The 26,459-nt window shown below is 45.1% G+C and overlaps 1 protein-coding gene across 4 annotated transcripts in view; it reads left to right on the forward strand.

Moving 5' to 3' along the window:
* TMEM131L (transmembrane 131 like) overlaps positions 1–26,459 on the forward strand; it is a gene marked incomplete at both ends in the record, with an annotated part of 190,820 nt that overhangs the window by 71,385 nt on the left and 92,976 nt on the right. For all 4 annotated transcript variants that reach the window (XM_080697376.1, XM_080697378.1, XM_080697377.1 and 1 more), the window contains one exon: positions 25,412–25,480. In XM_080697376.1, coding sequence (XP_080553502.1) covers positions 25,412–25,480 — 69 coding nt within the window. The remainder of the gene's footprint in view (positions 1–25,411; positions 25,481–26,459) is intronic.

Raw genomic sequence — 26,459 nt, forward strand, 5'->3', positions numbered from 1 at the left:
GTGCGCCACCACGCCCGGCTTCCTCACAGTTTTTAACAGCTTCATAAGTAACCCTTTTCTGTTCTGTTTTTTATGTTCCTTTTTATTTTGGCTGCTGCCCGAGTCTCACTAGTCTTCCTCATTTATTACAGCTGTCTCCCCAACTCAAACAGCAAGGAGCAGGCAGGTTACCTAGCTGTCTTGTTGACATGGAGCTTCTGATTAGGAGGTCTGCGCCCGGGCCTGAGAACCTGCATTTCTGCCGACTCCCAGGTGGCCCGTGTTTTGAGTAGGACGGACAGAGCGCATGTGGGCCAACACTGGTTTCGCCTGTCCCCAGCTCTAGGAAACCTTCCACTCATGGCCTGTGTTAATCATAGAATCATTTACCTATCTACAGATTCTTGGACTTACTGGCCTACTACCCTTTTTCATTAAAAAAAAAAAAAAAATTACTCAGTACTGACCTTGGGTGCTTCTACCACCCCCTCATTTTTACTCAACACCCCTAATGGCACCAGTGGCCACAGCGGCCTCCTGGATCATTTGAGCATTCCCCCAGTGACGTGTCACCTGACTTTGGGAGTCTACGAGACCTGGCCCTGAACCTCACTCACTTCAGATTCTCAGCTCATGGTGTGTGAGCATTTCCTTCCACAGGTCTGGTGTTGGCCCCCCCCCCCCCCCCCAAGCTTACTTGTTGAGGCTTGCAGGCAGCTGCTGTCAGGCCGTGACATGCGCAGTCTCAGTCTCTTTTCGTCCTTTTAAGAAGTGCATTGCTGGGCATGGTGGTGCGCACTTGTCATCCCAGCATTCAGGAGGCAAAGACGGGGGAATCACGGTTTGCGCACAGCCTCAGCTACTTAGCGAGACCCTGCTTAACTAAAAAAGACGAAAAAACAGGACTGGAGTAACTTGGAGTAACTTGGAGGTAGTAACTGGTGTAACTTGGAGGTAGAATGCCCCTGGGTCCATCCTTAGTACTGCAAAAAAAAAAAAAAAAAAGTGCATTGATCAGATCCAGGCGGCAGGGCTGGCCTGATAACGGCAAGTACAATCCCTCCCCAGCCTGCCTCTGCTTCTACATCCTCATCTTTATCTCTTCCTCCTGGGCTTTTCCTCAGTTTCATAACTTGTATCTTACTAAAGAATCAGAATTTGGGAGCCTCTTATGTTTGAGGAACCTGGGTCCCCGGAGGAGACAATCAACAGCTTACCTGGGCCCTGTCTGCTTCTCTGGTGACTTCTGACCCCTGACCCTGAATTGAAGGTCATTCTGGTGACGCCCTTGTGCTAGTCACTTGTCAGTTTTTGTGCCACGGTGGACCACCTTGCATTTTTGTAATCTTTTTGGTGCCATGTTTTTGTAATTTTGAGAAACTTCTTTGATTTTTGGTTCTCTTAGTCTTAGGGTTTTATCATGCCAGTAGCTGAGCAGCTGCTTTCCCTGTGGTCTGGTTTGAATTTCCTTGCTGTGCCGAAGACATTTCCTGCCCCAGCCTTGACCACCAGTCATGTTCTGTGCTGTGGAGAGCCAAGTAGATACATGTGGATTTTTAAACTAGGAGTGAAATATTGTAGCCTTAGCTTTCTTGCAGATTTCTGGCATTCGATCATATAAAACAGGTTATAGCTTGTCTCTTCAGGTGGGTTATTTAGTTGTAAAAATGGAAATTTATTGGTGGGGAAACCCAGCATACAAACACAGACCCGCGAGCAGGGCTGTGTCTGAGCTCCTGGCAGTTGGCATTGGGAGGTGTGGGTGGGTTGCAAAACATAAGCTTTATGTTTGATGTGTCCTTTTCCAGTGACTGAAGAAAACTAAGTGGCATGTTTTAAAATATTGAAAAAAGAGTGCTAGTTTAAAAATAGAGTGTGCTGTCTGGTCACAGAAGAAATGTAGGGGGGGGGAGTTAAAAGTAGCAAAACAACCCTTTAAGGGGAAAGAACCGTAAGTTTAAAAGCAGGTAAAGGATGAAAATATTTGCTTTTGAACTTGAGGAAACAGCGTTCTCATTTCTCCTTTATTTTAAGCTTCTCCTACAGGACCCTGCTGCCTTGGCCTGCCTTAGTGGAATCAAAATTGTTCCATTACAAGCAAAGCAGTAACAGTATTGTGTTTTAGAGTTCCCAACACAAGTGGAAAGAGAATGGGGAGAGAAGGATTGAGTTGGAGTTGGGGTGGGCAGCCTCTCCCTGGGAGTGTGGCCTCCAGGGAGAGAAGTGGGCAGACCTTAAAAGTCAAGAGACTTTAAAGTGGGTAGACTTTATTTATTTATTTATTTATTTTTGCGGGTCTGGGGATGGAATCCAGAGGCATTTGACCTCCGAGCTACACTCCCTGCCCTGTTGTTTACTCTTTATTTTGAAACAGGGTCTCACTAAGTTGCCGAGAGCCTCACTAAGTAGCTGAGGCTGTCTGCGAACCGCGATCCTCCGGCCTCAGCCTACCAAATGCTGGGATTACAAGTGTGCACCACCACGCCCGGCAAAGTGGGTAGACTTTAAAAGATAACTAGCCAGGCGTTGATGTCTTATCTGATCAGGTATCTTGTTGGTAAACCAGGCTTGGTTTTATGCCTCTTTTTCTGTAGGGCATCTGTCATAGAGAGAGTCTGATGCAGGAGGGTTGTGGCCGCTGATTAACAAGGTGAGATCTCGTATGTGAGAAGACCTATGTGAGAGACCTCCGGTGCTTGGTACTTAGGAGAAAAGACATTTAACCTAGTGTCTGTGAACCTGGACTTTGATCAGTAGCTGATGGAAATGTTCTGTTCCCTGCAAAGCCAGTTGTTCTTGGAGTACAAAAAAAACCCCAACCAAACAAAAAACACTGGATTGCTTTGAGTTTTCTATTTTAGGGAATTTTACAGAACATGCTTCTAAATTGTGGTAGGTGGGAAAAGAAAGTCTAATTTCCACTTCGGTTGTCAGGCTCCGTGGGTGCACTCCTCTCAGCCTCAGCATGACTTGAAGAGAAACTCACTCAGTGTGTGTCTCCACTTACCGAAAGTGAGTATGCAAAGTCAGGGGCCCGTGTATGTGGACTCTTTATTTAGGAATAGATGCTGCTGCTGTCGGAAGGAGCAGATAGATGAAAAACCAGTGAAGAGAGCAAACTGAATGAATTCTCAGTGGGGAAAATCTGAAGCACAAACCTAATTCCACATTCGGGAGTAAAATAGTTTGCTTACAGGAGAAAATAAATGCAGAAATTTAGGGGCACGTGTCCATCTTACGTCACCCTGTGCTATCTGTCTTCTCTGGCCTAAATCCCTACTTCAGGAATAATTTCATTTTCGTTAAAGGCATCTCTTTACTCTCTACCCCTAAGCCTGTGGGAGACTCTCCTTATGTGGCCCAGGCCCAGGTTTTGAAGTCACACAGAATGTTGTGTTAGGTAAGATCTGATTGCAGAAGTGGACTCTGTGGGCTGTTTCACAAGATGCTACCATGTGTTCTTTTCAGGAGGCCTCGCGCAGGCCTTAAGGAGAGAGCAACTTCATTTAAAATCTGAGCAGTTTATAATTCATGTTGGTGTCATATATTCTGTTCCAGGAGGGCTTGGTGGCTCATGCTTGTAATCCCAGTACTTGGGAGGCTGAGACAGGAGGATTGCAGGTTCACAGCCAGCCTCAGGTACTTAGTTAAACCCTGTTTCAAAATAAAGAATAAAATATAGAACTAGGGGTGTAGCTCAAAGGCAGTATGTCCCTGGGTTCAATCCTCCAAGTATTGAAAAAAAAAAAAGTGTGTGTGTGTGTGTGTGTGTGTGTGTGTGTGTGTGCGTGCGTGTGTGTGTGTGTGTGTGCGTGTGTGCGTGTGTGTGTGTTTGCAGACTCTCTCGTTTTATTAGGCCTCTACTTGCTCCCCTAAGGATACAAACGCCTTGTGGCTGGGGATATATTTTATACTTTTTACCCATTACCACAGTGCCAAGTTGGACATAGTAGATAGTAACTGTAAAGAATGCTGGTTGAATTTTGGCAGATCCTGTTAATGTGATTACAATTTTCCAGTACAGGTGGTAGTAGTCTATTTAAAAGATAACTTCCTCGGTTTAGTTCAGTTGTCATTAACTTGAATGACGGGAACTGGAGGGTAAGAGTTTATTGGTAGGACCCTAACGGACTTAAGTTGCAATATGAGCTAAATTAGAGGAAAAGAAACTTGACAGATGTTGTGAGGAGCAGTACTTGAATCTGAATTACCTCTTCCTCCACGGGAAGGAGAGATAGCAGGAACTCTAGAGGAAGGCAGAGTAGGTGCAAGAGGCGCTGGGGTGTTTGTGACTGTTTACAAGGGGATGCTTCAGGCATCTATAGAGAAGTGTCGAGGATGGGCCAAAGGCCTGACTCCCACCGTAATACCACATCTGGGAGGACAGACCTCCTTTGTATCTCGTACCCCAAACCCTCCAAACATAGAGAGTACCATGTTCTGGTACTGACCTTAAAAGGTATTCAGTGGGCCCGGGTATGGTGGCGCACGCTTGTAATCCCAGCATTTGGGAGGCAGAGACCAGAGGATCATGGTTCGGGGACAGCCTCAGCTACTTAGTGAGGCCCTCTGCAGCTCAGTGAGACCCTGTTTCAAAATTAAAGAATAAAATAATTAGGGCTGGGGTTGTCTTTCAGAGGTAGAATGCCCCTGGGTTCCATCCCCAGTACCAGAGGGAAAAAAAAGTATTCAGTGGAGTAGCACCAAAAGCACTTTCAACTTAACAAGGCCAACCTCTGGAGCAGAGCAAAATGTGAGTGATCCCCATCCATCGACTCCACTTTTCCAATGTGACGGGGCCAGCGCACCCATGGGCCAGTTCTCTGTGGTTCTGAGACTTCTGTGGAGGCCCAGGGTAGAGCTTGCTCTTTCAACGTTACAGTGATCTTGTAAAACATCTAACTCCCAGTATCTCTTTCTACCTAAGATAGATAGCTTGTTTTCTGCACCCTGACCCTTACTGAGGCCGAAGAATTTTAAAATGGGAACGAGCTACATTGAAAACAGAAATGTCATGGAAGCACACTGGAATGACCAGTGGGTGGATGGATGGACGAACGGACTGACAGATGATGGGTGGACACACGCATGCATGGATCCGTGGTTCCTAAATACACATCCTCTGATCATGGCTGCTCCAGTGGGTACCTATGTTTGGAGGAGGTAGTCCAAAAAGTCAGATTTCCAGACTCTCTCCCCAGAGATTTTGATTTTGGAGTAATTAGTGGAGCCCTGGTTATCTCAGAGAGATGGCTGAATTGGATGCCAGTGGACTAAATTATTTCTTGACTCTCAGTTGATGCATATTATGAGGATTTCTTTTTAGAATGGATGGAACGTCTAGGAGCTATACATTTTTTGAGTTTGTACCATAGGGGATTTCCTGTCCTTGGATTTAGAAGGGATTGATTCTGTAACCACTGCTAACCCGTGGCAGTATTTCTAGTGTAGAGTGTCCAGGATTTCCCTCTTTTGTTATTGCCAGAGGAAGGACACATTTCAAAAGTGTTACTGAACACAGAATGAAAATTGAGTTGTTTATAATGAGAGCTAAAATCCAATGGAATATTAGAGAGCATTCCATAGTATATAAATATGCTATTTTGTTGTATAAAGTGGTTAGTGTATCTTCTCCTCTGTGTTTATAGTTAAGGGCAACACACAATGGAAGTTATTTAAAATATGGAAATACTTCCTAAGAAGAGGGGTCAAGGGATTATTTGAAGAACTGGTGAATCCAGAATAGTTGAGCAGTGTTGGGGTTGAGTGAGCTCCCTAGTCCAGATGGTGGTTGAAGGATCCTATGTCTCCCTGTGAGCCCTTGTTCTGCTTTTCTTTGGTTTCCCCACATCCCTTCACCTTCAACCCCGGTCCTGGCTTCTGCCCTTCTCTCCATCTTCCCCTGTTGGCTTTTTAAAGGTGCATGCTAGCAGATGCAGGAGGGCGTCACCACGGTTCTCTGGTCTAATAATCCCCCTTGATTGAAGTGGATTCATCCTAGGTCATCAGAATCCTTGTTGGAGCAGGGGTTGTGTGTCAGATGTTTTCCACTAAAGGGCAAGGCTGTTCTTCCTCTGCAGCTGCCAGGCTACTTGAGATTAGGCAGGATGGTTTTGCACTGGGATAATAGGCAGGAATTAACTGAGGCTTCTAGAGTGCTGCATAATGATGGGAAATGTGGACGGTGCTAATCAAATGCATCTGCATGTGGCATTTTCACTCTATACAGGAGGGTGTGTGTGCACAGAAAGGGATGGGGCCTGCTGAGCTCGTGTTGAGCTCTTATGTGAGAATATCTGTTTGCAGAAATGGTCTCCTGTTTCCTTTCCCACACAGGATCCTGATAGAATGATTGAATTAGGAGTCTGGCATGTATATCAATATTTTTTAGAAACAGCTTTATTGAAGTATTATTTACATGCCATAATAGAGTACAATTTGATCTCTTGTAGTATGTTTTTAGGGCTGTGTAGCCACCACTATATTCCAGTTTTAGGCCATTTTTGTCCCTCCTAAGGGAGGCTGTTGATTCTTTTATAAGTAAAATGCAGCTTGTATCCCCCAACCCCCTTCTGGTACTAAGAGATTGAACCCAGTGCCTCATGCACGTAAAGCATGTGCTTTACCAGTATACTGAGCTACATCCTCAGCTCTGCGTGCACTGTTTAAGGGACACTTTTTCTTTTATTTATTTTGGTGGGAATACAGATTATCTCAGGCCTTTTGAAATATACCCTGATTCTCAGAAAGCATTTGTTTTCAGGAATTGGCATAGAATGTCTTCTTAGTGTTCCAAAGGTTAACTACTTCCCTGACTTTTGGACCCAGCTCAGGAATTACACTGTTATGGCTTCATCTGCTTACAAGCTGGTACCTTTTCAGCTTCTCATGACAGATTCTACACCTCTGGCTTAAGCATTAAAAGGAATTAATTTGCGCTGGTATCCTGGAGGAAGCAAGGGTGTTAGCTTCCGCTACAAGTGGACCCAAGGATTCTCTGTCTGTTGCTCAGATCTTTTATCTCCATATCAGCCACATTCAGCCCTATTAGAACTAGGAGGCTTGGTGTGGAGTTCCTGTCTGCAGCAGAGGGGCCTTTGAGCTGCCTGTGTTTTGAGTAACTGGCATATAAATAGTATAGGTTTTGATTCCCCGCCCCTTTATTCTGGGCTTACAGATTTATTCAGTTAAGCAGTGATATTAAAAGGACCCTCTGGGATGGCTGGGCGTGGTAGCGCACACTTGTAATCGCACTTGGGAGGCAGAGACAGGAGGATCACGCAGGTTTGAAGCCAGCCGCACTGGCTTCAGAGACCCTGTTTCCAAATTATAAAATAGGTCTGTGGGTGTAGTCCGGAGGTAGAAGGGCTTCCAGGAACCCCAGTACCACCAAATAAATAAATAAATAAATAAAAGACCCTCGGGGGCATGCTGCAGGAATTGGTGTTGCTAATTTAGATGAGTGATAAGAGAATTAAAACCAGGTCAAATTAGAACCCGGATCCTGGGTGTTAATTGCCAAAAGATTCTCCCCAAGCCAAGGATTAGCTGCCTGGACCTCATTTTTGTTTTGTTTTTTTTGTTTTTGTTTTGCGGTACTGGGGGATGGAACCCAGGGGCCGTGTACCTCTGAGATATACCTTTGGTCCTATTTTTTAGCCTTTTTTATTTTTTGAAAAGGGTCTACTGAGTTGCAAAGAGCCTCGCTAAGTAGCTGAGACTGTTCGTGTATGTGATCCTCTGGTCTCCGCCTCCCGAATCTTGGGATTATACCCGAGCACCACCACACCCAGCTTTAGATAGACCTTATTTTATTATTATTATTATTATTATTATTATTATTATTATTATTATTATTATTATTGGTGGTACTGGGGTTCCTGGAAACCCTTCTACCTCCGGGTTACACTCCCAGACCTATTTTATACTTTTTAAAATTTGGAAACAGGGTCTCTTAAGCCAGCACGGCTGGCTTCGAACCTGTGCGATCCTCCTGTCTCTGCCGCCCAAGAGTGGGAATTACAAGCATGTGCCACCACGCCCGGCTAGACTATATGTGTGTGTGTGTGTGTGTGTGTGTGTGTATATATATAGTATATATTTATTTATTTATTTTTAAATTTTACTTTAATTTTTTGCAGGTCTGGGGATGGAACCCAGAGGCATTTGACTTCCGAGCTACACCCCTTGCCCAATTTTTTATTCTTTATTTTGAAACAGGGTCTCACTGAGTGGCGAAGATCCTCACTAAGTAGCTGAGGCTGTCCTCAAACCGTGATCCTCCAGTCTCAGCCTCCCGAATGCTGGGATTTTAAGTTTGCGCCACCAAGCCCGGCTAAACGTTATATTTTTAAAAGAGCTAAATAAGAAATACAATTTACCTGACATTGATTTAAAAAATATCATATGAGCCAGGTGTGGTAGCATATGCTTTTAATCCCAGTACATGAGAAGCTGAGACAGGAGGATTGAAGGCTCATGGACAACCTCAGCAACTTAGACCGTTTCACAACAAAAAGTTAAAAGGGCTGGAGGTATAGCTCACAGGTAGAATGCCTCTGGGTTCAATCTTCAGTGAAACACGTACACATGTAATCTCTTATGTGCAATTTTATTGTTTTTGTAAACTAGATTTGGTGAAGGTTGGAGTTGAAATTTGGGAAATTTTCATGATCTTGTAGTTTCTGACATGTTAAATGAGGCCAGCCTCATACTGAATAATTTAAAAGATGTATTATGAGGCCTGGATTTTGATTTTATGAACCCATAGCGCCAGTTGGAAAAGGTTTCTTCGAGAGAACGTTACCAAGCAATGGTTCTCTGCATGCTTGGAGCAGGCAAAGTGGCCCCAAATTCCTGTCGGAGTGGACCGTGCAGCCTGAGCAGGTGCGAGAGGCTGGTGGCAGGCCTAAATAGCTTAAGAAACTGTGGATGTTGGAAGGTACAATGTGTGGAATGGAAAAAGATGAAAAAAGTAGAGGGAGGGAAGAGGAGGCTGGGGATTGTGGGGCAGGGCCCGTAGTTAGGAGCAGGGGCCTGAGGCTCACTTAACAGGGCAGATTTTACAGATTGGAAGGAGTTAGGGAGTTTGCCAGGAGGCAGTTTGGGTGAAAGATGTTCCAGACTGAGAGAACAGCAACTGCAGAGACCTTTGAGGTTGGAGCTTGTGTATTCCTGGAGTGTTCCTGGAGCGTTCCCAGAGCAGCCGGGAGACCCTTGTGGCCAGAGCAGAGTGGGTACCAGTGAGGGGGGGATTGAAAGTTGCTGGGTCACTAGGGCAGCCTGGCGTGGAGTTCAGAGGAGACCTTTGAAAGGGAGTCATTTGGGGACCAGAATAGCGACGGGGTCTGAATTAGGTTTTAGAAGACTGTGCTGGGCATGAAGGCTCACGCCTGTAAATCCCAGTATTTTTGTGAGGTTGAGACAAGAAGATCAGAAGTTCAAGGCCAGCCTCAGCAATATAACTAGACGAGACACTGTTTCAAAATAAAATTAAAATTGCTGGAATCCCCAGAGGTAAAATGCCCCTAGGTTGAATCCTTAGTAACCCCCCTCCCCAACACACACGAAGCCATGCCGTTTGTGTTGAACCTGGCCTGCAGGAAGACCAGTGAAGCCGCAGTAGCCAATAACCAAGCATTAAGAGCACTGATGTGCCTGGGTTGGGTTGTGTCGTGGCCTGGTGGTATTTCTTGGTTAGGGGTTTTTGTGGTATTAGGGATTGAACCCAAGGGTCCTCTGAACTATGTCTCTACTCCTGTTTATTAATTTTTTTTTTTTTTTTTTGGGGGTGGTACTGGGGATGGAACCCAGGGGCCTTCTACTTCCGGACTATACTCCCAGACCTGTTTTTTTTTTTTTTTTAATGTTTTATTTGGAAACAGGGTCTCTTAAACCAGCTGAAGCTGGCTTCGAACCTGCGCGATCCTCCTGTCTCAGCCTCCCAAGCATGGGGATTACAAGCGTGTGCCACCATGCCCAGCTGTTTATTAATTTTATTTTGAGACGAGCGTCTAAGTTACCCAGGCTGGCCTCCAACTTGCAGTCTTTCTGCCTCGGCCTCCCAAGTAGCAGCAGTTGCAGGCCTCCCCACCAAGCCTGTGCTGCTGTTTGGGAAGCGGAGCCCAGGTATTTCTGATGGAAGTCAGTCAAGGATAACTCCAAGGCGGGAATGTTGGTGTGGTTTGGGCTGTGGCAGAATGGGTTTGGGAGTGAGGTCAGTTCTACACCTGCTAAGTTTCAGATGCCTCTGAGGCAGTGCAGGGGCAGGGGCGGGCCGCTGGAGTGCTGGGGTTGGAGAGAGGGCCGGGCTGATGTGTAAAGCCTTGAGAGGCGATCCCATCAGCGAACAAGTGATTTTAGGAGGGTAAGAGGAAGCCTGGTGAGGTGGTACACGCCTGTAATCCCAGGGTTTGGGAGGCTAAGGCAGGAGAATCTCAGGTTCAAGACCAGCCTCAGCAACTTAGTGAAATTCTGTTTTAAAATTAAAAATGAGGCTGTGGTATAGCTTGGAGGTAGAATGCCCCTGGGTTCAATCTCTTAATAACAAACAAACAAACAAACAAACAAACAGCAGTGCAGAAGTGGGCCACAAGTAAAGCCAGGGTGTCTGCACTGGGAGTTAAGAAGTGAGCAGGGAGTTGGGTGAAGGGCAGCAAAGTAACATAAGGGAGTATTTTGGAATAGAAACCTTTGTTAGCATTTAGGGAATTTACAAATGTGGAAATGTGCCATTCGAATCCATAAAAAAAGAAATAATAAGCTGCATTTAGGAAAAACAGACCTTCCCATTGCTCTTGAGTTTTTTTTTTTTTTTTTTTTTAGAGTACATTTTGAACATTTTTAATATCCTCAGACACGGCACCACTTACCAGTTTTGAAAGATCTGGGGAAAAGGAAATGTTACCGGTATTTTGGTAATTGCTTTTTCATTTTCCTGTCTTGGTGTTCAGTTGTAACCAGGTTGCACACAAGAGTTTTTTTGTTTTTCTTGCCGCAGTATCTTTTTGTTGTTGTTGTTGTTGCTCTAAGCTGTGGTTTTGTTGGAGGGCTCTACTTCTTTTGGACTTGGTGGTTACTGATAAAGGATTGATGGGATTGAACGCTGTCATTACCGGCTGGCCTTTGCCTTCCTGGCGCCCCTGCCTGTCACCCTGGACGCTGTGCTTTGTCTGGGGATGTTAAATGCTGGAAGGAAAGAGGAAATTGTTAGAGAGGAGGTGGACTGAAAAGGAGACTCAGGAGGTGTGTGGGGTAGACCTGACAGTGAGAGCGAGCAAGGGGTTGGGGCTTTGCCAGGGGACCTGTTCCTGGGTTGGAGGTTGAGGCACCAGGCAGGCTATTCTTTCTTTTGGGGCATCTTCAGCAATTACACTTCAGCGCCCCAGGCTTTGAAAGAAAAATTACAATCTAAAAGGAAAACTGTTGGCGCACAATTTACATATGAGTGGCGTCTGTATAATTAAGAGCAATTAAATTGGCTGGCTGAATTGCAAAGGAAGCCCTGTGCTGCTGCTGGGCCCGCGCACCTCCTCCCTCCTCTCCCTGGAATTCGTTGGCTGCCATTCTGCCACCTTGCCCGACTCCACCTCTAATAAATTAAATCCTGGAACAGGCTCTCTGTAGCCATCTCTTGATTTATGGAAATCAGAATAAGAATCCCTCCTATTCCTATTTTGCTTTTCTTCTGACACGGAATGGGCTGTTCCCTCCCCTCCTCCCCTCCTCCCCTTCTTCCCACCAGGGGTGGGCACAGGGCTGGCACTTGGCAGAACTCTTCCCAGCACATTTAATTTCATCCTCCCAGTGGGTTTAGGGGTCTTACCTTAATTCTAGAAGAGAGAAATTCTGGCCACAGGTGACTCGGATGACGTCGTGTACCCATCTGTCTTTTGTAAGCCCATGGTGGCTGGGACCCCTGAGCCTGTGGGCCCCGGAAATTCAGCCAGGTCCTCTCTTTCCCTTCTGTGGTGTAACCCATGGGCTCCGCTCTCCCAAGACTGTGGAGCTAGAAGACACGTTTTTCCTGATCGCTCCTCTTCTAGTTTACAATAGCTCTGCAGTGGGACACCGTGTTGAACAGCTTCAAATAGAGCAGGAACGCAACTGTTTCCCGTGTAAGCTTCCTGCCAGCCACCCCAGCTGCGTTCCCAAGGAGGTAACGTATACCAATTGAGGAAGTTCCGAGCAACCTTTAAAAACTAGAATAATTTTCCCCTTGCCGCCTCTGCCCTGTGAAGGCCTGCAGGCTCTTTTTGATGAGGCCTCTTCTAGGACTTTGTTCCTGGAAGGCCAGGTGGGCCGTCACCCGGGTGTTCCTCCTGGCACGTCTTCTATTGCTAGGGTGACCAGAGCAGTCTAGAATACACGGTGCCCCTTGGCTCCCTGTGGCGTCTCTGGTTTGGCTTGTCCCTGCACTGCACCAGCCACCGAGCCCCAGTCACTTGCAGGCATTTCTCATTCACACCAGCTGTGGACCGCCACCGTAGTCAGTGGCTTTTTCCAATGAAAAGCACCGGGAACCATCCTTTCCTTACTTTGGATTTTGTTTTACCATCAGGCTTGGGTTGTGTTAGGGTCTGCTAGTGCATCAGTTGAAATTAAGTTTCTTGGTCACATCTCTCTCTCCAGAGAGCCTTGAGATCCAGGGCTGCTGGCTCTAGGAAGTGCCAGGAGCCTGGCTCCGTGCAGCCGGGACACCTTCCCTGGGCCGGGTAGAGGCTGGAGAAGAAAGGTTCCTTGAGGCTGCTGGAGGAGATGTGAGCTTCCGCCCCATTGGCTAGACTCAGTGCCCTGGCTGTGCCCAGAGGCAGGGAGCCTCGGAGATGTGCCCAGCTTAAAATCGTGTGACATGGAAGAAGGAGAGGTGGGATGGTAGAGGCCAAAGAACAATCTCTGTCACAGAGTCCTGGGAAAGGAACCATAAAACCTTTACCATTGTATTTCAAGAAAACATTGCTTTGGCATAACACGTTTCTAAGTTTCTGCAGCGCCTCTGATTTGTGTTATAGCACACTTGCTTTTTCGGGCACATTCTAGACCAGTTTCTCCAGTGTCATTATTCCTTGGGTTTCACCTGTGAAAAATCAACTTTTAAGCTCTTCTGACAGTGGGATTATGGGATAAAAGAAATGAGTTGGCAGAAGTAAGTTGTTCTTTGTGGCCAACTATATAGTGTCTGCTACTGTGTTCAGTCAGCAGCTTGAAAGTCCCATTTCTCAAGAAAGCTTCTATTACATTCCCATTTATATTTATGCTGGGAATTGAACCCAGGCTCTCCTGCATTCTAAGCGTGTGTACTACTGTTGAGCTACTACCACTGAGCATTTATTTAAAAAATATTACATTCAGCTATTGAGGTGGTACATGCCTGTAATCCCAACTACTTGGTAGTCTGCAGAAGGATCACAACTTGGAAGTCAGCCTGGGCAGCTTAGTGAAATCCTGTCTCAAAAAGAATAAAAAAGAGTCGGGCGTGGTGGCGCACGTTTCTAATCCCAGCATCGGGAGGCCGAGACAGGAGGATCTGGGTTTGCAGCCAGCCTCAGCTACTTAGGCCCTTTGCAACTCAGTGAGACCCTGTTTCAGAATAAAGAATAAAAAGTAGGCCTGGGGGTGTAGCTCGGAGGTAGAATGCTCCTGGGTTTCATCCCCAGTACCATAAAAAGAAAGATAAAAAAGGCCAAGACTGGTGGCATATGCCTATAATATCAGTACCTGGGAGGCTGAAACAGGAGGCCAGCCTTAGCAATTTAATGAGACCTTATTTCAAAATAATAATAAAAAATTAAAAAGGCCGGGGTGTAAATGGTTTAATCCCCGCTAACAATAAAATGGGATGTGGATGTAGCTCAGTGGTAAAAGCACTCTGGTTTCAACGCCCAGCATCACAAAATTATATTCAGTGGGTAGATTTTTTTTCTTTAAAACAAAGAAGACTTGAACTTTCCAAGTGACACCATTTTGTCCACATATTATTATTACTATTTTGGTGATACTGGTGATTGAACTCAGAGGCATTCTACCCCTGAGCTATATACCCCAGCTTGATTTTTCCCCTCTATTTGAATAGGGTATCACTAGGTTGTTGAGTGCCTCACTAAACTGCTGATCCTGGCTTTGAACCTGTCTGCCTCCTGTCTCAGCTTCCCAAGTACTGGGATTACAGGTGTGTGTCCAGGTATTCTAAGAAACAGCAATGGACCCTGGCAGGGTGAAACGTTGGCCCACATGTTGGCATCATACGATAACAATCTCTGTGAAGCCATGAGTTCCTTGACTCACTGTGGTCAATAAAAGCTGGCCCATTAAGGCACAGTAAAAAGCATACAAGTTTTTTCATTAGATTTTCCTGGCAATGTTGCTAACATTCTTTATATTTGCCTGAACATGTTTTGATATTTTTGCACATATTAGGATTTAAAAAAATCACTGGGGTTCAATTAAATTTTGTTTTCTGGACATAGAGTTATATAGAATCCATCTTTCTTTCTTTCTTTCCTTCTTTCTTTCTTTCTTTCTTTCTTTCTTTCTTCTTGTTTTTTTTTTTTTTTTTTTTGCGAGTCTGGGGATGGAACCCAGGGGCATTTGACCTCCGAGCTACACTCCCTGCCCTATTTTTGATTCTTTATTTTGAAACCGGGTCTCACTGAGTTGCAAAGGGCCTCACTAAGTAGCTGAGGCTGTCTACGAACCGTGATCCTCCAGGTCTCAGCCTCATGAATGCTGGGATTACAAGCGTGCACCACCACACCCGGCTTTATTCTTTCATCCTACCAGGAAACTTTAATTATATTATGTACTTCAGTTTTTATCATACTGACTGTTTTCGTTTTAATTTTTGCAATTTGTATGCCTTACTCTTGAGATTTTCCCTTTGTTTGAAACTCCTTCCTCCGACTTCACCTGTAGACAGCTTCTAGACTTTACCCCAAATGAAACCAGTTTATTGTTCCTGACCAACCCACACCACACATTCTTCTCTTCCTGTGGCTGCTCTGCGTAGGGCCAGTGTGCCATGTGTATTGTCTGTGACACACACACCTGTGCAGGGCACACACGAAGAGCAGGCACCGTCTTAGTTGTTCTGGGATTTTTGGTTCTCCCTAAAAATAAAGTAGGGTTGAGGGTGTAACTCAAAGGTAGACTGCCCCTGGATTCAGCTCCCAGTACCACAAAAATAAGATAAGATAAAATAAATTAGGACTGGAAGTATAGCTCAGAGGTAGAAAAAAGTGATAAACAAATTTCTTAATGTGGAAAGGTGAAGTGGCACTTGGCCTTCCTGTTTTTATAATCTGAATAAGTTCATCTGTGGTGCTGCATGAATGATTTTAGATAAGCTCTGAGAAATGCCTAGCTCACTCTGTTACACCCCTCCCCACAAAGGACACAAAAAGGAGAGGGAGAGGAGGGGCTGGGGTCCCAATATCCCTTCAGGGGCCAGTTCCCAATGACCTAACTTCCTCTCACGAGGCCCCGCCTCCTTCAGGTTCTACCCCTGTCAGTGGTGCTACAGGCTGGGGCCCAGGCTTTTAATCCATGGGCCTTATGCATATCCAAACCATGGTACTCACCTCGGGACCTAAAATCTAAATTTATATGGTCCTTTTGAGAACTCAAGTTGGTTTTCTAAGTATAGCTATAATACTGCATGGACTAGCATTGTTCACCTGTGACAGAGGAGGAAAAGCCCATCTGTGGTCACACTGATGCCCTTTTAGTCCGTGTGAATTTTCACATTGGCCTCCTCCTTCTCTGCGTGGTCTGTGAAACTCTATTAATACTATAGACATCTAAGACTGAACCACATTTCATGCTAGTTTGCTGTCCTGGAGAAGAAGCAAAGGCAAGAAAGATTTTGTTTAGCACTTTTTTCTACCTCTGAGCTATACTTCCAGTCCTAATTTATTTTATCTTATTTTTGTGGTACTGGGAGCTGAATCAAGGGGCAGTCTACCTTTGAGTTACACCCTCAACCCTACTTTATTTTTATTTTTGAAACAGAGTCTTGCTAGGTTGATGAGAGTCTCACTACTTGCTCTAGCTGTCTTCAAACCCGTAATCCTCCTGTCTCAGCCTTCCAAACACTGGGATTATAGTTGTGTGCCACCACACCTGGCCTGTTTTTTTTTTTTTTTAAATTTTGAAACAGGGTTTCACCAAGTTGTGGAGGGCCTCACTAAGTTTCTGAGGCTGGATGCAATCCTGGGATCTTTCTGTCTCATCTTCTCAAGTACTGGGATTATAAGTGCATGCCACCATGTCTGGCTGCACATTTTCTTTTTTTTCTTTTTTTATAGCTTTTTGCAAAGTCATTTAACCACTTGACTGAAGGAGTTAATAGGTTGTCATTAAGACATAAATATAATGATGTATTTTAAAATTCTTTGAATTGCAAATACAATGCCTTTTGAATATCAGGTCCCGATAGTTTAAATGGGGAGGAGGGGACAGATTTTAAAAAGTATAAGATCCCAGGAAAGTCCTCAGTATTAGTTACCTGTAGAATTCACAAAGGCCCAGGAGTCAGGATATCCTCAGGACTCCAACTGGGTATGTAGGCAAATCATTCACCAAGGCATGAGTCCAGTCCTATACACCCAGTGGGGCCAGAGGGATTGCACAAGATGTTGAGCTCCTCCTTGCATTCCATCCGGAGGCGCCTCCATCCACAGGATGCTTTCTGGTACAGATAGAAATTCCAGGCAGGAGCCTAGCAGCAGAGTCTAGGCCACAGATACATAGGCTTGAGAACTGAATCAGTCAGACCACAAAAAAACAGTGCTGGCTGATTTAAGCAGAGAAGGAATTTATTGAGAAGATACACTGGGCAGCTGACAGAATCTTTAGGAAGACTTAAGAACCATGCTCAGAAAACAAATACACTAACAGGGGCCTTAGCAGTTGGAACCATTGCCAGAATTGTGCTGTGGAAGTAGACTGCTGGGGACATCACTGCCCTGGCTGCCCTCCAGCTGCACCGGCTGCTGTGTGGTTGCCCTGGGAACCAGCCCGCCCTCCCTCCCAGGATCAGTGTCTGATTCCGCGCCGCAGGTGAGTCAGTCTGGCCAAGTCTGAGCTGCTGGTGTGGCCAGTGTGACTCATACCTGCCCCTTCACAAACCCTGCAGGGACGCCCGTGAGAAATGGGCACATGTAGTCAGGTCAGGAAGATGCTGCTGAGCAGCTACCGAGGTGACAGGTGACTCTTAGAGTGAGGCGGGCAGGGGTGGGTGGGTGCTGCTGAGCAGAGTAAGGAGGGAACTGGGGACGAGCCTGGGAACAGTACCCTGGCAGGGATGGGTGGAGGAAGAGGAGCTCCAGGAGGAGATGGAAGGGAGCACAAGTGGGTGAGGTTCCCTAGAAACCCAGCAGGGCAGTTCAGGAGATTAGGGAAGACAGATGATCTCAGCTGGAGGGCACTGAGAGGGCAGGAGCCACAGGCTGCTGGGGAGGGGCGCCTGCAGCCTGGCTTCTGACTGCTTCGTGTCCCACTCACCCAGCCCAGAGCCCAGGGGGCTCTGGCAAGTCAGCAAGTCAGTCAAATGCTCAAAGGATCACTTTTTTCATTCTGAAAATGAAGTGTGTTAGTCAGCTTTCCGTTGCTGTAACATACCTGAAACAATCAGCTCATAAAGAGAAAAGGTTTCTTTAGGCTCCCAGTGTTACATGGGTTCCAGTCAAAGATCAGCACCACAGAAACACCTGCTGGACTGTTCAGGGAAGGCCACCCCTACTCTGAACTCTTCTGAACTCTGACCTGGCTTGTCAGCTGCATCTTGGTTTACAACCCACCTACCCCAGGGCGACCAGGCCCTTTTCAGTTGCCAGGTCTGTGAGGCTGGGGTGGGAGTCACTGGCCTGCTTGTTTGCCCTGGAGGGAGGAGCATGTGGAATGACGTTTTTATTTGGCCCAGACAGCCAGAAAAGTTGGTTACGGTCAATTAATTTCCAAATCTAAGCTCCAGGACTGACTTTTCTTAAAGGGTATGTCTGATATCAGCAGAGAGATTTACTTTTCCTAGGAATAAGGATTCTTGGTGAACAGATGTTTTTCTAAGGATGCAATATCCATCCAGCATTATTCACTCTTCTGCAGAAGTATCTATATCCCCGGGGCCGGCGAGCTCCTGTTACAGTTGGTAACCCACCCGGTTTTCTCATTTCCAGTGAAATCTCTTTTCTCTAGCTACTTTTTAACTTTTTTTTTTTTTTTTTTTTTTTTTTTTTTTGTGTGTGTGTGTGTGTGTGTGTGTGTGTGTGGTACTGGGGGTGGAACCCAGGGCCTTTCTACCTCTGGGCCATACTCCTAGATCTATTTTATATTTTATATGGAAACGGTCTCACTAAGTTGCTGAGAGCCTCACTCAGTAGCTGAGGCTGGCTTTGAACCTGTGCAATTCTCCTGTCTCAGCCTCCCAAGAGCTGGGATTACATAAGCGTGCGCCACCATGCCTGGCTTAACCTCTTTTTTAAAATTTTAATCTGTATAGAGAAAAATGTGACCAAATCTTCAGGAGAAAAAGACAAAAGAAAAAAGGTAATCATAAGGAAAGATAAATACTTTTAAAACAGCATGTGTGGCTGGTTGTAATGGCATGCCCTCAGAATTCTGGTACGTTGGAGGCTGAGACAGAAGGATCACAAGTTTGAGGCTAGCCTTGTTAACACTGCAAGGTCCTGAGCATCTTAGACCCTGTTTCAAAATTAAAAAATAAGGCAGGCATGATGATGCATACCTATAATTGCAGTACTGATGAGATGGAGACAGGAGGATTGCAGGTTTGAGGCTAGCCCCAGCAACATAGCAAGGCCCTCACTGACTTACTGTGATTAAAAAAAAAAAAAAGCAAAAATGAAATAGGGCTAGAAGTGTAGCCCAGAGGCAGATTGCTCTTGGGTTCAATGCACAGTCCCACCAAGAAAGAAAGAAAGAAATAAAAAAGAAGGAAGGAAAGGAAGGAAGGAGGGAGAAAAAGAAGGAAAAGAAAAGAAAGAAATTAGGTCTGTGTGTGTAGCTCAGAGATAGAATGCCCTTGTGTTCAATTCCTAGTATCATTCAACAGAACAAAACAAAACAAAAAAACCCGCATGAGTGACATTTCTTGTCCACTGCCCACTGTCTTGCTGCTGAGAAGCTCAGTTCTTTGCAGAAGGGGGCGTCTTTAAAATAAGGACGTAGAAGGGACTGGGTCTCTTTCTCATAGGTAGAGGATTTTACTTAGTTTGCACTTAGTTCAGTCCTCACCCCAAATATAAACAAAGTCCACACAAGCAAGAGGTCATACACACACCCCTCGGGTTACTATTGATTGTGTTTCTTTCTCTGACATTTTTTGTCAGTTTATTTTAGTTATACAGAAAAATGGTCTTCATTGCCACATATGTTCATACCTGCTAATCACATGCTTTCATCATACCCACCCCGTTCCACTCCCCTCATCCTGGCCCCCTTTTAAAATAGTATCTCTGATATTTTCATGCCATTTTTTACTCCCCTTGATTTCACATATGAAGGAAAACATGTGATACTTATGTTCTGTTTAGCCTATTTAATCTAGCTTGATCTCCAGTTCATTTTTCTGCAAATGCAATGATTTTATTCTTCCTTATAGCTGAATACTACTCCAGCGTATTAATCGTGCGTGCGTGCGTGCGTGCGTGTGTGTCTGTCTTTATCCAGTCATCCATTGATGGGCACCTAGGCTGACTCCATAACTTGGCTATTGTGAATTTTTCTGCAATAAACATGGGTACGCAGGCATCTCTAGAGTATGCTGACTTGAATTCCTTTTATATACTCAGGAGTTTTATGGCTAGGCTAGGTCACATGGTAGTTCTATTCGTACCTTTTCTTTGTGTGTGTGTGGTACTGAGGGTGGAACTTAGGGATTTTCTACCTCCAGACTATACTTCCAGACCTATTTGATACTTTATTTGGGGACAGAATCTCACTGTTGCTGAGATCCTCACTAAATGGCTGAGGGTGGCTTTGAACCTGTGCGATCCTCCTGTCTCAGCCTCCTAAGCATGGGTATTACAGGCGTGCGCCACCACGCCTGGCTATTTGTACCTTTTTGATAAACTTCCATATTGGTTTCCATGTAGCTGTACTCATTTATATTCCCACCCACAGTGGAAAAGAGCTCCATCCCATCCTCACCAACAATTTTTTTTTTTTTTGGTGGTACTGGGGGTGGAACCCAGAGGCTTTCTACCTCTGGGCTATATATACTCTATTTTCTATTTTATTTGGAAACAGGACCTCACTAAGTTGCTGAGAGCCTCACTGAGTAGCTGAGGCTGGCTTGAACCTGTGCAATCTTCCTTTCTCAGCCTCCCAGGCGCAGGGATTAAAATCGTGTGCCACCGCCACGCCCGGCTTCTCACCAGCAAATTTTTTTTTTTTTTTTTGGTGGGTTTGGGGATGGAACCTAGGAGCATTCGACCTCCGAGCTACACCCCCTGCCCTAGTTTTTATTCTTTATTTTGAAGCCGGGTCTCACTGAGTTGCAGAGGGCCTCACTAAGTAGCAGAGGCTGTCTGCGAACCGCGATCCTCTGGTCTCAGCCTCCCGAATGCTGGGATTACAAGGGTGTGCCACCAATCCCAGCTCATTTTTGTATATTTTTGCTGATCAACATTCTGACTGGGGTAAGATAGAATCTAAGTGTAGTTTTGGCTTGCATTTCCTTGATAGCTAAAGATGTTGAGCGTTATTTTTCATATAATGATCAGCCATTTGTACTTCTTTGGAGAAGTGCCTCTCCAGTTCATTTGTCCATTTGTTGATTGAATTTTTTAGTGGTAAGTATTTTGAGTTCCTTATATATTCTGAGTAGCAATCCTCTGTTGGCGGAGTGGCTGGCAAGGGTGTGGTCCTGTTGTGTGGGCTTCCCCTCACTCTCTGCTGCGCCTTTTAAACAGACGCTGTTCCGTTTGTCCATCCTTGCCATCATTTCCTGAGCGGTTGGAGTCCCAGTCAGGAAGTTGTTGCCGGTGCCAATGTCCTGAAGTACTTCCTCTGTCTTTATTACTTGTATTTTATATGCCTATGCTCGTTTCGTGTTAGAGAAGCAAAATATCTCATCCTCTTTTTTTTTTTTTGTGGGTCTGGGGGTGGAACCCAGGGGCATTCGACCTTCAAGTTACAACCCTAGTCCTGTTTTTGGTTCTTTATTTTGAAACAGGGTCTCACTGAGTTGCAGAGGGCCTCACTAAGTAGCTGAGGCTGTCCGCGAACCGCGATCCTCCGGTCTCAGCCTCCCGAATGCTGGGATTACAAGCGTGCGCCACCATGCACCGGCTTCATCCTTTTTTTAAAATGAAAATTGTTTTCTTATAATTATTTTGCAGATTGACAAAGGTGAAAATTAGAAATACTTGGCATAAATTTATACTTTTTTTGTGGTACTGGGGATGGAACCTTGGGCATTTTACCTCCGAGCTACACATACAGCCATATTTTTTTATCCTTTACTTTGAAATAGGGTCTTACTGAGTTGCAAAGGGCCTCACTAAATAGCTGAGGCTGGCCGTGAACCTGGATTCTCCTGTCTCTGCCTCCTAAATGCTGGGATTACAATGTGCAAACCGTGCCTGGCTTATGCTTTATTTTTAAGAGATGCATGTGTTTATTATATTATGTCAGATTTGAGGGCTTCTGAGAGTGAGAGGCCAGGTATCCAGCAGCAAAGGCAGCACTCTGCTGTCCTCCAATCAAGCTCGTGTCTGACAACACTCCCTACCCAGTGGTCATGTCAGGTGCCATACCTTGAGGGCTTGGCCCCCAAGACCTCCCCTGCTCCTTAGATGCCATCCGCAAGCCCCAGGTGGATTTAACTGGGCTCTGGGCCCATTGGTTATAAATCGGGGTTCTCATGCCCTCCAGATTTGATTAATTTGCTTAGAGAAGTTAATAGAACTCAGGAAAAATTATATTTAGTGTTCCATTGTAAAGGATATGAAAAAGGATACAGATTAAGATGTGTGGGGGCATTTGGGAAGGGGCATAGTTCCCTTGGGCGCCGGCACGCCACCCTTCAGGAGCCCCCATGTACCCAGCTGTCCTTAAGCTCTGTGACCACAACTGTCCTTTTGAGATTTTATGGAGTCTTCACTGCACTGACGTGCTTGCTAATGCACCGTGTGGAGAAACCCAGTGAGGCTCGCCTGCTGGACCCTTCGTGGCCTCTGCAGCGCTCCTCCCTCCTGGGCACTGGAAAGACTTTCTGGAACGAGGAGGGTCTTTTATCTACCCTCAGCAAGGGTAGGTCAGAGAATTGCTTTCTGGCCAGCTCCAAAACTGAAAGGCGACTGGATTAGAGTTTTATCACCTGCTTTAGAAACTAGTTTCAGTGGGGCTGCCTTGAGGGGAGGGAGTAATGAGCCAGGAACTGTGGATCAAAACCAAAATACATATATCGTAGTATCTCACAGTCTTCTCAGTCTTTAACAGCTGTGGGAGAGTTTGTTTGTGTGCTGACTACTCTCAAGGTCAACACCTCTGTCTAAATGGTTCTATTTGTAAGAATTAATTTTTTAATAACATGTAGTGATGTTTAGCCTCCTTGTAAAGTCAAGTGAGCTGGAATCTACTAATGAGGAAAAATAATCTATGACTTTTAAGGGAAAAAACTGACATGGCTTTATTTTCGCATTTGGGGTCAAAATTACATTTTTTTTTTTAAGTTAGAGAAATCCAACCTATTTCTACTGTTTTACTTTAGATTTGGCCCAGATGGCTGATTTTTTGTTGGGTATGTAAAACTCCCTAGTTGCATGCCTTTAAAATCTCTTATGATGTGAGAGGGACCAGGCTTATATTTCATTTGTTCTATTCAGAGATAATCACTACTGTCTGATTAGGGACGTCTGAGTCCAGAGGGCAGCTCCATGGGAAGCCCAGTTGGCTTCTCCATCTGTCCTCACAGCTTTTCTTGTTAGATGAATGTCATCCTCTTTGTAACACGATCTAATATTTATTGCACCTAACGGTGCCAGGCATAAGACAAAGGCTTATTATCTCACTTGATCTTCACAACAACTGTAGAGTAGATCTGTTATCATCTTGCTTTGGGGGATAATGCTAGGATATAAGAGAAATTTAGTGGCTGACCCACACAGGACTGGTGGGCAATGGCCGTCGGCCTGGATTCCAGGTTCACCAGGCCTCTGTGGCCACGCCATTACCCTGCGGGCCAGGCCGCACCAGTTCCCTGGATAGGTCCTGCAGTGCCTGAACTTGATACGATGGTCATGTTTCCAGCCTCAGCAGATCTGGGGTAGAGTTTTGACCTCTGCCTTGGAGAAGCTATGTGACCTTGGGTGAATTATCCATTAGGAAGCCCTGGGTAAAATCAAATGACAAATTCACTTTTTAGTGCACAGGACAAGAAACGACTGTTATTTTGCTCACTATATATCCAGCAGACTGACGTTTCTAAAGGTGATATTTGGTATGGGGAGCTGCCTGTTTTCTTTTTCTTCTGGAAAGCTAAGCTCTGGTCAGGGTGGCTTGCAGAAGCATACCCATGGTGGACCCTCCTCGCCTCCTCTAGCTCTTCACAGCTGGAGGCAACTGGTGGTGTTAGGGGCTGTCTCTGCCACCAGTCAGTGCTGGGAGTACCATAAGTAGTGGGACTCAGTGCCGGGAGTACAGTGTCTAGTGTCCCTCTTCTCTCGCCACGCTCCAGAGGAGGGGAGCCAATGCTAGAGATGGACCAAGGAATGATAAAGGAAGGGAGCTTAAACAGAAAGTGGAGGGAGAAGGTCGCAGCTAGGGGTCTTCCTGTGAGAAGAGGCTTTGGAACTGGCTGGCTGTGTTGTTTATACCTTCATGACAGTGAGATCCTGGGCCGGGGCTTGCTGAAGGCCATAGAGCTTCTTGGTGTCCAGCAGGCTGACAGCTCAGGTGTCTGTGACCACTCCGCCTGGGCGAAGGCTACTTGTTGGGAGGAGGAAGTGGAAAGCTGTTTTGGAAACTTTGAGTCTTTGAAAACAGAATGCGTGTTAAGCTTTCGGAACGTCTCCATTTACACAGTTTTGGGTTACTAGGCTTCAACAGTAACATACGGCAGTTGATAGTTTACACATCTGTGTCTGTATATGTAAATATGTCTTTAAATAAATATGTTTATCTCTCATGCCTGTGTTATGTTTTTCTTTCGTATGTTTTTGGTATGTTTTCCTGCTCTATTGGATTATGGTCTTTGATCCTGAGGGAAAATGAGATCACAGTAATGATTAACATTATTATTATATGAAATTAAAATATTGACGTGACCTTTGAGAATCTGTGTGATTGTCCTGAAAAATACAAGCCTGGTGATGGATTCAGCCTCCAGGAGCTGTCCTGGCCAGGCCAGGCTGGCTTTTCCCTGTTACAAGCAGTCCAATAAATTTAGAGGCCAAACTCTCCTGTCAAACTCACCTTAATGTATGCCTTTTCTTGACTTGGGGTTTATAAAAAGTTATGTTAATCATCTAAATTCATCTAGAAATGAAGCCTATTAAGAATTAAATCCAGCCAAGTGTGGTGGTGCATGCCTGTGATCACAGTAACTTGGGAGGCGGAGCAGGATTGTAGGTTCAAGACTAAGCCTCAGCAATTTAGTGAGACCCTATTTAAAAATAAAAATAAAAGCTGTATGTGGTAGCATGTGTTTGTAATCTTAACACTTGGGAGGCTGAGACAGGAAGATTGCAGGTTCTCAGCCATCCTCAGAACTTATTTAGACCTTGTTTCAAAATAAAAAATAAAAAAAATACGCTTGGGGGTGCTCCAGGGTTCAATCCCCAGTGCCTAAATAAATATATATAAATAAAGGACTGAGGATATAGCTTGGATATAGCAAGGATGTTCCCTGGGTTCAGTCCGCAGTACCACCACCATCACCACCACCACCACACACACACACACACACACACACACACACACACACATTCTCTCTCTCTCTCTCTCTCTCTCTCTCTCTCTCTCTCTCCCTCCCTCCATCCTCTTTTTCTGAGTCTTGACAAAATCTATCCATTTGATATGAAGTTTTATTAACTGTAATCTAAGAATATCTTAAATTTTTACAACTTTAGAACTATACTAGGCTTCTAATAATTCAATGTTTTTTTCAGTTTTATTCACTTTATTTATATATTTAACAATTCTAAAGTATTTACTTTTGCTTAAGCCAGTCACGTGTAGCAGTGGGGGGTTGTATACCAACTTTAGTGTCACTAACGTTAATAAGTTCTGGTAACCCACTGCCATCGGACCAGCCCAATGTTTTTATTTAAAATCTAGTTCAGGCCCATCCATAAGAAAATGAAATTATATCTTGTGTGGAGAGTTATTGGTTAAGTATATCATCTTAACTCAGCAGCCAAACTTCAATACTACAGCTAAAATTAATGTCTCTTTTCTCTCTCTCTCTTTTTAGCTTTTCAGACAAACTGTTTAGTGGAAAAGGTTTACATTTTCAGCCATCAGTTCTAGATTTTGGAATACAGTAAGTATCTTTTCATTCTAATTTAAAAGAACTAATTTGTATTATTTACTTTCAGCATATCTTTTATGATACGCTATATCTTCTATATGTATGTGTATATAGATGAAATAGTAAATTTTAAGCATATTAATGTATACTATACAATGAAGGGATGTTGTTCCCGAGAGTTGTTAAAAGGAGTGTTTTCATGGAAAGGAGAGCACAAGAGTTGTGTTATCCCTTTTGGTTTTCGTTTGGCTTTGACTTTGTGTTTTCTGCAGCACTGGGGATTGAACCAGGCCCCGATCGTGCCAGGCAAGCGCTCCACCCTTGTCTCAGTCAGCATCCTCCCTGCTGCCATCCAAGAGACCTGACCACGCAACTTAGAGGAAGGAAGGTTCATTTGCTCGCAGCGTTTTAGGTTCAGTCCATGTGAGGCTATGGTGGGGCGGGGGGAGCAGAGCACAAGGGCTTCACTTCTCACATAGTGGAGGCCTGAAGCAAGAGAGCCACAGGAAGGGGAGGAGGAGCTACCCATGATCCCCGAGGCCGCATGCCCAGGAACCCCTTCTCCAGCCACACACCCACATGAACACATCCCAGTGGTTTCATCTGCTGATGAGGCTGCAGCCTCAAACCTTCACTGTACCAGCCCTGAGCTCTTCAGGATCTGATGACAACAACCACTGAGCTGCACCCCAGGCCCCTCTTCAGTTTTAAATGAATGTAGTGGCTCTGAATTGTTTTGAGCTCACTTGTTATCTCTCCTTGCTGAGTCTTCAGGACCTAGAGTTGCTCTGTGCCAACGGTTATTAGGGTTCGGACGTTGGACACTCGAGTTGAGTGGGGAAGGCTGTGTATAAGCTACAGGGACTTAAAGTACTTCTTTTGAGCCACCTAATGAAGGGAATGTGATCTGGACATCTGGAGAAGTGAGGGTAGAGGAGGGGCAGTTGTGGAGAGGACTCTTGTTGTCTGAGATGTGGTTTGAAAATGTGTT

The sequence above is a fragment of the Muscardinus avellanarius genome (assembly GCF_963383645.1).
Source record: "Muscardinus avellanarius genome assembly, chromosome: 6".
Classification (NCBI taxonomy): domain Eukaryota; kingdom Metazoa; phylum Chordata; class Mammalia; order Rodentia; family Gliridae; genus Muscardinus; species Muscardinus avellanarius.